Source organism: Haemorhous mexicanus, chromosome 33 (genome assembly GCF_027477595.1).
Source record: "Haemorhous mexicanus isolate bHaeMex1 chromosome 33, bHaeMex1.pri, whole genome shotgun sequence".
NCBI lineage: Eukaryota > Metazoa > Chordata > Aves > Passeriformes > Fringillidae > Haemorhous > Haemorhous mexicanus.
In genome coordinates, this window is record NC_082373.1 from 61,647 (window position 1) to 73,786 (window position 12,140).

At 69.7% G+C, this 12,140-nt stretch overlaps 2 protein-coding genes across 2 annotated transcripts; one reads left to right on the top strand and one right to left on the bottom strand.

The window, feature by feature from the left end:
* Positions 1–1,020: 1,020 nt before the first annotated feature.
* On the bottom strand, positions 1,021–4,740 carry LOC132340813 (uridylate-specific endoribonuclease C-like). Its single transcript, XM_059871934.1, has 6 exons — positions 4,244–4,740; positions 3,271–3,470; positions 2,567–2,683; positions 2,201–2,307; positions 1,278–1,420; positions 1,021–1,167 (listed from the first exon to the last, which is right to left on the bottom strand). Exons 1-6 carry the CDS (start codon positions 4,723–4,725, stop codon positions 1,068–1,070), a joined length of 1,149 nt encoding a protein of 382 aa, XP_059727917.1. The 5' UTR covers positions 4,726–4,740; the 3' UTR covers positions 1,021–1,067.
* Positions 4,741–5,812: 1,072 nt separating this feature from the next.
* On the top strand, positions 5,813–10,397 carry TSPAN31 (tetraspanin 31). Its single transcript, XM_059871775.1, has 7 exons — positions 5,813–6,051; positions 7,312–7,479; positions 8,537–8,617; positions 9,338–9,504; positions 9,882–9,913; positions 9,982–10,106; positions 10,192–10,397. Exons 1-7 carry the CDS (start codon positions 5,989–5,991, stop codon positions 10,264–10,266), a joined length of 711 nt encoding a protein of 236 aa, XP_059727758.1. The 5' UTR covers positions 5,813–5,988; the 3' UTR covers positions 10,267–10,397.
* Positions 10,398–12,140: the final 1,743 nt, after the last annotated feature.

A 12,140-nucleotide genomic window follows, 5' to 3' on the forward strand; every position in this document is an offset into this window, starting at 1 on the left:
CGCGGCGCCACCCGCGGGGACACGTCACGGCCCGCGCGGGGCTGGCACGGCGGCGGGGCCCGGCCCCGGCACACCGGGACACGCCGGGACACGCCGGGACACGCCGGGACACAGGCACGGCCCGGCACGCCCAACGCGCCGGCCTGGCTGCCACGCCACGGCCGCGCCTGTGACACGGCACAGGGGACACGTGGGGACACACACACGGGTGGGCGCTGGGGGGACACCCCGAGGACACCACGGCGTGTGCTGGGGACACCCCGGGGGGCTCGGGGGGACACCCACGGGGTGCTTGTGTATACACGTTGGGGACACATGAGCACGGTGAGGACACGTGTGTGGTGACAGGGACAGAGCAGTGACATGCTGGGGACATGTATGGGCACATGGACAGGCTGGGGACACGTTTGCGGTGACACGGACACAGCAGTGACACACTGGGGACACACGTGTGCAGTGACAGGGACACAGCAGGGACAGGGACACAGCAGGGACACACACTGGGGACATGTATGGGCACACGGACAGGCTGGGGACACATGCAGTGACACACAGACATGCCAATGACATGTGCAGTGACACACGGACATGCTGGAGACACATGTGCCATTCTGTGCACAGACAGCCCACCCCCACATGTTCCCCCAGGTGTCCCCATGTCACCCTAGGCAGAGCCAGGGCCCTTGGAGGTGTCCCCGTGTTCTCCCCCGGCCATGGGCTCCTGCCCATCCCCCCCCCCCAGTGCCCGCAGGGGGTCCCAGGACCGGGGGGGGTCCCAGGACCGGAGTGGTGCCACCACCTGCGGAGGGTGACAGCAGTCACTGTGGGGTGACAGCACTCCATGGGGTCCCAGTGGTTCCTGTGGGGTCCCAACACCCCCATGGGGTCCCAACATCCCCTGGGGGGTCCCAGCACTCTTTGGGGGTCCCAGCACCCAGTGTCCCCATCCCCTGTACCCTCCCAGGCAGAGGTGGGAAAGGGGGTCCTGGGGGGTTTATTGAGGGGTCAGAGCGGTCACGGGGGGTCCTGTGGGGTCACGGGCGGTTTATTGGGGGGTCCTGGGGGGTCTATTGGGGGGTCAGGGGGTACGCCGAGGCCACCAGGCGCTGCTTCTCCCAGCTGTAGGTCTGGATGGTGGCAGCTTCTCCCCCCAGGCTGATGTGGCACCTGCAAGGACAGGTGAGGGTCACCCCAGGTCCGGGACCCCCGCGTGGGCACCACGACCCCCGGGTGGTTGCCGGGTGCCCCCTGCCCTGCCCGCGGTGCCCCCCACTCACTGGCTGTCGGGCCGTGCCAGGAAGCAGAGCGTGAAGAGAGCCAGGTCGAACTCGGGGCTGGAGCCCACCAGGAGCGACCCCCGCGCTTTGAGGTGCCCGTCCCAGCGGAACCGCAGCGACAGCACGTCCGGGAAGGCCGTCCACTGCCGGGGGACACGGCGGGGACAGACAGACAGACAGACAGGGGGACACGGTGCCATGGGTGCCCATCCCGGTGGAGCCACAGCGACAGCACAGCCAGGAGCACCGGTCACTGAGGGGGGGGGCTCGCGGGGGGCACAGGGAGGGGCACGGGGGTGGGCAGGGGGTACCCAGGCCATGGGGGACAGGGACACGCGGGGACAGCCACGGGGGGACCGCGGGTGTGGCCTCGGGGGGACAGGGACACCAGGGATCCTGCGGCGGGGGCGGTGAGAGGGGACAAGCCAGGGGAGCACGAGGTTCCAGGGAAATGTGGGGGGTGGGACCTCAGGGGCACTCTGGGGGGCTCAGTGACAGGGACCCTGGGGACATCCTTGGGGACACAGAGCTTGGCTGGGGACACTGCAGGGGATAGGGGCAGGAGGGGAAGCCCAGGGCTGCTGCAGTGGGTGTCCCGCTCTGTGTCCCCACACCCTGCTCAGGGAATCCCTCCCTGTGTCCCCCGTCCCCCTTGTCCCCATGTCCCCCTGTCATCGGGGTCTCCATGTCCCCCAGTGTTGTCCCCATCCCCTGCTCAGGGAATCTCTCCCCATGTCCCCCAGTCCCCCGTGTCCCCCAGTCCCCCCGTGTCCCCCAGTGCCCCCGTGTCCCCCCTGTCCCCACTCACGGGCCCATCCCAGGTGTAGCTCAGGTACTCCAGCCATCCCCATGTCCCCGTGTCCCCCTGTTTCTGTGTCCCCCATGTCCACATGTTCCTGTGTCCCTCCCCTGTCCCCACTCACGGGCCCGTCCCAGGTGCAGTCCAGGTACTCCAGCCTCCCCTCATTCTCCAGCAAGTGCAGCTGCACCCAGTTGTGACACCCCGACACCGCATTGTTCTTCACCTCCCCTGGGGACACAGGGGACACAGAGAGCAGGTGACCACAGCTGTCACCCCACGGACCCCCCACGGACCCTCCCAACCCCCAGCACTGCCCCCCAAGCCTCCCCAGCTCCACCCCACGGTGTCCCCCCATGCCCTTGGTGTCCCCCCCATCCTCTTGGTGTCCCCCTGTTCAACCCCTGTCCTCACTCCCTCCCATCCCCACAGTGTCCCCCCCTCCCCAGTGTCCCCCCCGTGTTCCCCCATGTCCCCTGTGTCCCCTCACCCACGAACACGTGCTCGAAGCCACAGGAGTCCAGAGCTTTCCCTCCGGAGCGTGAGTAGAGCCCAAACCACATGGAGTGGAGATCGGCCCGGAAGGCCTCGGCTGAGTGGTACAGCCCTGGGGACAGCACGGGGACATCATGGGGACATGGGGCACAGCCCTGGGGACAGCACGGGGACAGCATGGGGACATGGGGCACAGCCCTGGGGACACCGTGGGGGACAGGGGGTACGCCATGGGGACAGCACGAGGACATCGTGGGGACATGGGGCACAGCCCTGGGGACAGCACGGGGACATCGTGGGGACATGGGGCACAGCCCTGGGGACAGCACGGGGACATCGTGGGGACATGGGGTACAGTCCTGGAGACAGCACGGGGACAGCATGGGGACATGGGGCACAGCCCTGAGGACAGCATGGGGACATCGTGGGGACATGGGGCACAGACCTGGGGACACCGTGGGGGACAGGGGGTACAGCCGTGGGGACAGCACGAGGACATCGTGGGGACAGTGTGGGGGCATGGGGCACAGCCCTGGGGACAGCGTGGGGACACCGTGGGGACACCATGGGAACACTGTGGGAAGACTATGGGGACAGGGGGGACACTGAGGGGACACCATGGGGACAGGGGGGACATCGTGGGGACACGGGCAACACCGTGGGGACACGGGGGACACCGCGGGGACAGCGCGGCCCCACCTTTGCGGAGCACGAAGCGCTCGAGCAGCGCCAGCACCGGCGTGGCCAGCGCGGCCTCCAGGAAGCGCCGCTGCTCCCGCAGCTCCGCCGGCGGCTCCGCCTCGGCCCGGCCCGTGCGCGGCTCGTAATTGTCCAGGAGGGCAACGAGCCCCGAGACGGTGGGGGCGGCCAGGAGAGCCGGGGAGACCCGGGAAAAGAGCCTGGGGGCGGGAATTGGGAACGGGATTGGGGTGGGATTGGATTGGATTGACAGTGGGATTAGGGTTGGGATGAGATTGGGATGGGATTGGGATTGGGGGTGGATTGGGCTGGGATTTGGATTGGATTGGGATTGGCATTAGGATTGGGATGGGACTGGGATGCCATTGGGTTTGGAATTGGTATTGGGACTGGGGGGGATTGGGATTGGAGTGGGATTGGGATTAGGGTTAGGATTGGATTGACATTGGGATTAGGGTTGGGATGAGATTGGGATGGGATTGGGATTGCATCGGGATTGGGGTTGGGGGGGGATTGGGGGGATTGGGATGGGATTGGGATGGAATTGGCATTAGGGTTGGAATGGGAATGGGATGGGATTGGGACTGGGGGGGGGAATGTGATGGGATTAGGGGGGATGGGATTGCATCGGGATGGGGGTTGGGGGGATTGGGATTAGGAATGGGATTGGATTGGGATTAGGATGGGATGGCACTGGGGTGGGATTGGGGTTGGGGGGATTGGGATTGGATTGAGATTGGGATCAGGATTGGGGTGGGACTGGGATTGGGATTGGGATGGAGGGCAGGGGTGGGGACAGGTGGGATCAAGGGGCGAGGACAGAGCCAGGTGGGTTTTGGGTTTGGGACCACGGACAGGACAGAGCCAGGCAGGACAGAGAGCAGGAAGGGCAGAGGGGAGGGGGATGAGGGGGAGCACGGAGGGCGCCGAGTGCCCCCCACCCTGTCCCCTCCCCATCCCCCCCTGTCCCCACCTGCCCGAGCCCTGCAGGTTCAGCTCCAGCTGCCCCGGCCCGGCCCGGTTCGTGTCCGCGGCGAGCAGCTGTTCCGAGAGCTCCCGGAGCTCCGCGTCCGACACGGCCCGGGGCTCCGGTACCGCCCGAGGGGGCTCCGGTACCTCCCGGAGGGGCTCCGGTACCGCCTGGGGGGATCCAGGTACGTCCCGGGGCTCCGGTACCTCCCGGAGGGGCTCCGGTACCGCCTGGGGGGATCCCGGTACGTCCAGGGGCTCCGGTACCTCCCGGAGGGGCTCCGGTACCGCCTGGGGGGATCCAGGTACGTCCCGGGGCTCCGGTACCTCCCGGAGGGGCTCCGGTACTGCCTGGGGGGATCCCGGTACCTCTCGGGGCTCCGGTACCGCCCGAGGGGGCTCCGGTAACGCCCGGGGCTCAGCGGGGGCCCCCCAGCCGGCCCCGGTGCCGGTCACCAGCAGCAACCACAGCAGCCACGGAGCCATCGCTGCCGCCCCCCGGGCCCGCTGTCGCTTATAGCCGCCCCTATCGCTGTCGCGATAACGCGCCAAGGTCGCGACGTGACCTCGCCAAACCCCGGGGGGGCCGCCCCGACCCCTCCGGGCTGGCTGGGGGGCGGCTGCAGCCCCGATTCCCCCCGCTGGTGACCCCGAGGGGCGGTCTGGGGACTCGCCCCCCACAATTTGGCCCCTCCCGGGGCGTGGGGACCCCCAAAGCGCCCCCCCCGCCCCCCCCCCCCGGAGCTGATTAATGGTTAATTAATTAATCACTGGGGCATTGATTAAGGGACCAAATGGGGCCCCTCAAGGACTTCCCAGGGGGGCGCGGCCTCGGGGGGGCACGGGGGGGTTTGGGGTATACGGGGGGGGGGCCGGGACTCCCCAGGATCCCCCAGAGCCCCCCAGGACCCCCCCATGCCCTCCCAGCCTCTCTATCCCCTCTACCCCCTGGGGGGGTCCTGAGGGGCTCGGGGGGTATAGAGGGGCTGGGGGGCTCTGGGGGACCCCCGAGAAGGTCTGGGGAGCCCAGAAGCGCCTGAGGGTCACGGAGGGGGGCTCTGGGGGGGCCATGGGGGTGAGGGGGAGCGGGGGGGCTGCGAGGTGCTCAGGGTGGAGGGGGCTGTGGGGGGAGAGAGGAGCTGGGGGGCTCTGGGGGTGTCCTGGGGGCTCTGGGGGGATCCTGGAGTATTCTGGGGGGCTCTGGGGGGATCCTGGGTGCCATGGGGTGTTCCTGGAGGGCTCTGGGGGATCCTGGGGGCTCTGGGGGTCCCTGGGGTGCCATGGGGGGTTCCTGGGGGGCTCTGAGGATGGGCGGAGCCGGGATTAGTGTGCCCAGGGGGGTCGGGGGAGGGGCGAGATTCTGGGGGCGGGGCAAACTCCAAATAGTCCCGCCCCCTCCCGGGAGGCCCCGCCCCACCTCAGCGGAGTTGTACGCATGCGCAGAAAGGAGCCTGCGTGTTGAGCGATGGGCGTGGCTATGCCCATATACGGTGTGGGGCGGGGCATATCCAGTAGAAGTGGGCGGAGCTTAATGGGCGGGACTATTGAGCCACAGGGCGCGGTGGGCGGGGCCGGGGCTCCTGCGCAGGCGCATTGCGGGCGGGCGCGCGGGGCGCGGGGCCGCGGTTTAAAGGGGCCGCGGCGCGGGGAGCCCGGAACCCCCCGGGATCCCCGGAACTCCCGGAACCCCCGAGCCCCCCGGGACCCCCGAGACCGCCCCGGGGCTGCCGGGAACCCCCCGAGCCCGCCATGGTCTGCGGAGGCTTCGCCTGTTCGCGCAACGCGCTCTGCGCCCTCAACGTGGTTTATGTGGTGAGTGGGGGGGCCGTGAGGGGACTGGGGACCCCTCAGGTCTGGGGGGGGGATTGGGGACCACTCAGGTCTGGGGGGGCTCTGAGGGGAATGGGGACCCCTCTGCTCTAGGGGGGCTCTGAGGGGAGTGGGGACCCCTCAGGTCTGGGGGGGGGATTGGGGACCCCTCAGGTCTGGGGGGGCTCTGAGGGGAATGGGGACCCCTCTGCTCTAGGGGGGCTCTGAGGGAAGTGGGGACCCCTCAGGTCTGGGGGGGCTCTGAGGGGAATGGGGACCCCTCTGCTCTGGGGGGATTGGGGGAATTGGGGACCCGTCAGGTCTGGGGGGGATTGGGGACCCCTCTGTCCTGCGGGGCTGGGAGGGCCTGAGGAGGTCTGCAGGGCGGGAGGAACCCCTCCCAGTTTGGGGTGCTGGGGGGGAGTTGGGGGTCCCCAAAGCTTTGGGGGCTCCTGGGACACCAAGGCTGGGGGTGGCTCTGGGGCTGCCCCTGTGGGGAGGGGCTGGGCCGGGCTGGGGGGCACAGTCCCGGTTCGGGGGGCACAGTCCCGGTTCGGGGGGGGGCAGTTCCGGTTCGAGAGGGGCAGTCACGGTTCGAAGGGGGGCACAGTCCCAGTTCGGGGGGGGCAGTCCCGGTTCGGGGGGGCACACACAGTCCCGGTTCGGGGGCACACACAGTCCCGGTTCGGAGGGGGCAGTCCCGGTTCGAGAGGGGCAGTCCCGGTTCGAGAGGGGCAGTCCCGGTTCGAGGCGGGCAGTCCCGGTTCGAGAGGGGCAGTCCCGGTTCGGGGGGGGCAGTCCCGGTTCGGGGGCACACACAGTCCCGGTTCGGGGGCACACACAGTCCCGGTTCGGGGGGCACAGTCCCGGTTCGAGGGGGGCAGTCCCGGTTCGAGGGGGGCAGTCCCGGTTCGGGGGGCACAGTCCCCGTTCGGGGGGCACACACAGTCCCGGTTGAGGGGGGCACACATAGTCCCGGTTGATGGGGGGCAGTCCCGGTTCGGGGGGCACACACAGTCCCGGTTCGGGGGGCACACACAGTCCCGGTTCGGGGGGCACAGTCCCCGTTCGGGGGGCACACACAGTCCCGGTTCGGGGGGGGCACACACAGTCCCGGTTGATGGGGGGCAGTCCCGGTTCGGGGTGCACACACAGTCCCGGTTCGGGGGGCACAATCCCGGTTCGGGGGGGGCAGTTCCGGTTCGGGAGGGGTCCGGGGGTGTCAGTGCCCCTGACCCGTGCCCCCTGACCCGGTGCTCCCAGCTGGTGGGGGTGCTGCTGGTGGCCGTGGCGGGCTGGGCGCGGGGCCTGGCCGGGGGCTCCAGCCCCCCCCTGCTCGGAGGAGCCTTCGCCGTCGGAGTCTTCCTCCTGCTGATCGCGGCGCTGGGGCTGCTCGGGGCCCTGCGGCACCACCAGGTCCTGCTCTTCTTCGTATCCTTTTGGGGGAGAACCTCCAGGGGACCCCCCGGCACCCCCAGCCCCTCTGGGGGAACCCCCTGGCACTCCCAGCCCCCCTGCCAGCCCCCCGCCCGCCTGGGCACTGTGTCCTGCCCTGCTCTGTCTCCTTGGCCCAAAGCCCCCCTCGGTCCCCTGGATAGCCCTGCCACCCCTGGCACCCCTGGCACTGTCCTCAATACTCCCTGGATGTCCCAAACACCCCCTGGATGTCTCTGGCATCCCTGGCACTTTCCCCAGTGCCCCCCTGGCTGGCCCTGGCACTCCTGGCAGTGTCCCCAACACCCCCTGGATGTCCCCAATGCGCCATTGCGTGTCCCTGGCACCCTCGGCAGTCTCCCTAAGCCCCTCTGGATGTCCCTGGTAGTGTCCCCATTGTCCCTCTGGATGTCCCTGACACCCCTGGCAGTGTCCCCAGGGCTCCCCTGGATGTCCCTGGCACCTCTGGCAGTGTCCCTAGTGCCCCCCTGGACATCCCTGGCACCCCTGGCAGTGTCCCCAACACCCTCTGGATGTTCCTGCCACTCCTGGCAGTGTCCCCAAGCCCCTCTAGATGTGCCTGGCACCCCTGGCAGTGTCTCCAACACCTCTTGGTGTCCCTGGCACCCCTGGCACTGTCCCCAACACCCCCCTGGTTATCCCTGGCACCCCTGGCACTGTCCCCAAGCCCCCCTGGATGTCCCAAATTCCCTTTGGATGTCCCTGGAACCCCGGCAGTGTCCCCAAGCCCCCCCTGCATTTCCCTGGCACCCCCCTGGATGTCACTGACTCCCTTGGCACTGTCCCCAGCACCCCCTGGATGCCCCCGCCCCCCCCCATGTCCCCAAACGCCCCCCGATGTCCCAACCCCCCTCCCCTATGGCACCCCCCACTCCTGCCCCCTTTAGACCCTTCAGGGGGGCTCAAACCCTGCCCGGGGACCCCAAAATCTGCAGGGGGTCTGGCTGTGGGGGGATGTTGGGGGGATCTGGGGGGTCCCGGGGGGATTTTTGAGGGGTTTCTGTGTGTGTGTGCCCCCCCTTGACCCCCCCAGTACGTGCTGATCCTGGGCCTGGTGTTCCTGTGCCAGCTGGGCGTGTCCTGCGCCTGCCTCGCCCTGGGCCGCGAGGCTCAGGTGCGTGCTGGGACCCCTGGGACTCCCCAAACCCCCTGGGACCCCCAAAAACCCCCTGGGACCCCCCAAACCCCCTGGGACCCCCCCGGGCCCCCAAAGCACCCTGGGACCCCCCAAACCCCCTGGGACCCCCAAAAACCTCCCTGGGACGCCCCCCCCCCGGGCCCCCAAAACCCCCTGGGACCCCCACCCCACCCCTGGGACCCCCCTGGGAGCCACACAGCCCATCCCCCAATCCCGGAGGGCACAGGGACCCCCTGCACCCCAAAATCCTTGGGTGGGGGGGCTGGGATCCTCCCACCCCCACAGGGGACCCTCAGCCCCAGGAGGGGCACAAAGGGATTTGGGGGGGGGCCCATGGTGGTGGTGGGGCACTGGGGGGCACTGGGGGGTTTGGGGGTCCCTGTGGTGGTGGGGGAGCTCTGGGGGCACTGAGGAGTTTGGGAGGGTCCTATGGTGGTTGGGGACTCCTGGGGGGCACTGGGGGGTTTGGGGGGGTCCTGTGGTGGTGGGGGGCCACTGAGGGGTTTGGGGGGGCCCTGTGGTGATGGGGGGGCCCTGGGGGGCACTGAGGGGTTTGGGGGGGCCATGTGGTGGTGGGGGGCACTGAGGGGTTTGGGGGGGGCCTGTGGTGGTGGGGGGGCGCTGGGGGGCACTGAGGGGTTTGGGGGGTGTCCGGGGGGCTCTGACGGGTTTTGGGGTGCCCCCGTTGCCCCCCAGGAGCGGCTGCTGCGCTCGGCCTGGCCCCTGCTGAGCGGGGGGGGCGCGGGGGGAGCTGCAGCGCCGGCTGGGCTGCTGCGGTTTGGGGGAGCCCCCCGGGACCCCCCCTCCGGCCAGCGCCCCCCCCCGGGCTGGAGCCCCCCTGGGAGCCCCCAAACTGCCCTGCTGTGAGTCTGGGGGGGCTGGGGGGGGGAAATGGGGGTGTTGGGGGTGAGTGGGGAGTTGGGGGGGTTTGAGGGGGGCAGTTGGGGGGGTCTAGGGGTGACTGGGGGTTTGGGGGGAGTCAGGGGTAATTGGGGAGTCGGGAGGGGGTGGTTTGGGGGTGACTGGGGAGTCAGGGGGGTTTGGGGGGGGTTGGGGGAGACTGGGGGTTTGGGGGGTTTAAAGACTCCACCTGGGGGTGTTGGGGGGGTCAGGGGGATCTGGGGACAGCCCTGGGGGAGGTGACTGGAGGGGCTGGAGGGGGACCCTGCTGATTGGGGGGGGGGGTGGCTTTTTGGGGGAAATGGAGTTTGGGGACCCCCGGATGTGCTGAGCCCCCCAGGAGGGGCCTGCGCTGCCCCCCCCACCCCCACAGTGGGGTGTGAGGACCCCTGCGTGTGGGGGGTGTCGGGGACCCCCCTGAGCCTCCCGTTTGCCCCCAGAGGTGCCAGTTCCCCCCGGGGGGGGGCCCCCCCGTGCCCCCCCCTGTGCCCCCCAACTGCTGCAGCACTCGGAGCAGGCCCTCAAGATCCTGGGGGGGGTGGGGCTGTTCTTCAGCTTCACCGAGGTACGGGGGGGGCCGAGGGCGGGCGGGGGTCTCAGGACCCTGGGGGGGGGGTCCAGCAGCCCCCCCCACCCCCCGTTTGTTGCAGGTTTTGGGGGTCTGGCTCGCCCTGCGCTTCCGGAACCAGCGCGACCCCCGCGCCAACCCCGGCGCCTTCCTATAGCAGGGGGGCCCCGGGGGGGCACAGCTCCTCTGGGGAGGGGTCCCAGCCCTGGGGGGGGGTCCGGAACCCCCGCGTGCTGACCAGCTGCCCCCCCCGCAGCCGCATGAAGCACTGGGGACAAGGACACACCCTCCAAATCATGGGGTGACCCCCGCCCCCCAGAGGGGCTGTGACACCCCCCCCCCCCCCCCCAAGGAGGGGCCCGGGGCAGAGCCCCCCCCACAAATCCATCTCAGTCTGAGCTCTCCAAACTGGTTTGTACTGGTCATTCACCCCCCCACCCCAGCCCCCACTCTCTGTCCCCCCCACCCGGGGGGGTCACAGCCACCCCCACACTGGGGAGGGGCACTCGGGGCAGGACCCCCCCTCCACAGCGACCCCCCCCTCAGTCTGACCCCTCCCCCACACACTCCCCCCTTGGGGGCTGGGGGGGTCACAACCTCCCCAAATCCAGCCGGGCCCCCCCATCCCATCACCCCTAAGCTGGTCTGGACTGGTGCACACCGGTGACCCCCCCGGTGTGTGTGTCCCCCCCCGACCCAGCTGGGGGAGCAGGGGGACACCTCCCCCTCTGCTGTCACCACGGGGGGGTCACCGTGTCCCCCCCAATAAACACACACCACTGACCTCGGCTCGGGCTCATTCTGGGGTGCCCCCCCGGGCAGCAGTGACCCCCCCCCACTGACACGGGACACACGGGGGGGGCACTCCCCACACCCCTTTATTGGCAGGGAAATGGGGAACCCCAAAAAATTCCCCCCCTCCCAAATCCAGTCCTGGTGTCCCTGGGGGGGTTCAGGGTGTTTGGGGAGGGGGGAACCCCTCAGTCCCCCCCCAAGTACCGGTGGGGGGTGTTTTTGGGGGGTGTCACCCCACAATTCCACCACACAGCTGTGGGGGTCCTGGGGGATGTTCAGGGAGGGCTTTTTGGGGGGGGTCACCCCTCACGGCCCCCCCTGCAGGTTCCCGTGCCCAGGGCAGGGGCTGAAGGTCGGCAGGGACAGGGGACAGGGACAGGGACAGGGCAGGACACTCAGGGACATGGCGGGGGCCACCGCTGTGACCCCTCCCCAGAGGGGTGCAGAGCTTGGGGGGGGATGGGGAGGTGCCATCCTGTCCCCCCCCGGTGTCCCCGACGGTCACACACAGAGTGTCCCTGTGCCCTCCCCGTGTCCCCTGTGCCACCCTCTGTGTGCCCCCAAGTGTCCTCCACAGTGTCCCCAGTGCCAGCCTTTGTGCCCCTCCCCTGCGGCCCCAACAGGTCCCCCGAGTGTCCCCAGTGCCAACCCATGGGTCCCCTCCCCTGGTGCCCCCATGTGTCCGCTGGAGTGTCCCCTGTGCCAGCCCATGTGTCCCCTCCCCTGATGCCCCTGTGGTCCCTCAGTGTCCTCAGTGCCAGCCCGTGTGTGCCCCCACGTGTCCCCCAGAGTGTCCCCAGTGCCAGCTCGTGTGTCCCCTCCTGTCTCCCCTCCCCTGGTGCCCCCACACATCCCCCCAAGTGTCCCTAGTGCCAGCCTATGTATCCCCTCCCCTGGTGCCCTCCACATGTCCCCTGGAGCATCCCCAGTGCCAACCCATGGGTCCCCTCCCCTGCTGTCCCCATGTGTCCCCTGGAGTGTCCCCTGTGCAAGGCCATGTCCCCTCCCCTGGTGTCCCCCAGAGTGTCCCCCGTGCCAACCTGTGTGCCCCCACCCGTGTCCCCTCCCCTGGTGCCCCCGTGTGTCCTCCGGAGTGTCCCCTGTGCCAGCCCATGTGTCCCCTCCCCTGATGCCCCTGTGGTCCCCCAGTGTCCTCAGTGCCAGCCCGTGTGTGCCCCCACGTGTCCCCCAGAGTGTCCCCAGTGCCAGCCCGTGTGTCCCCTCCCCTGCTGCCCC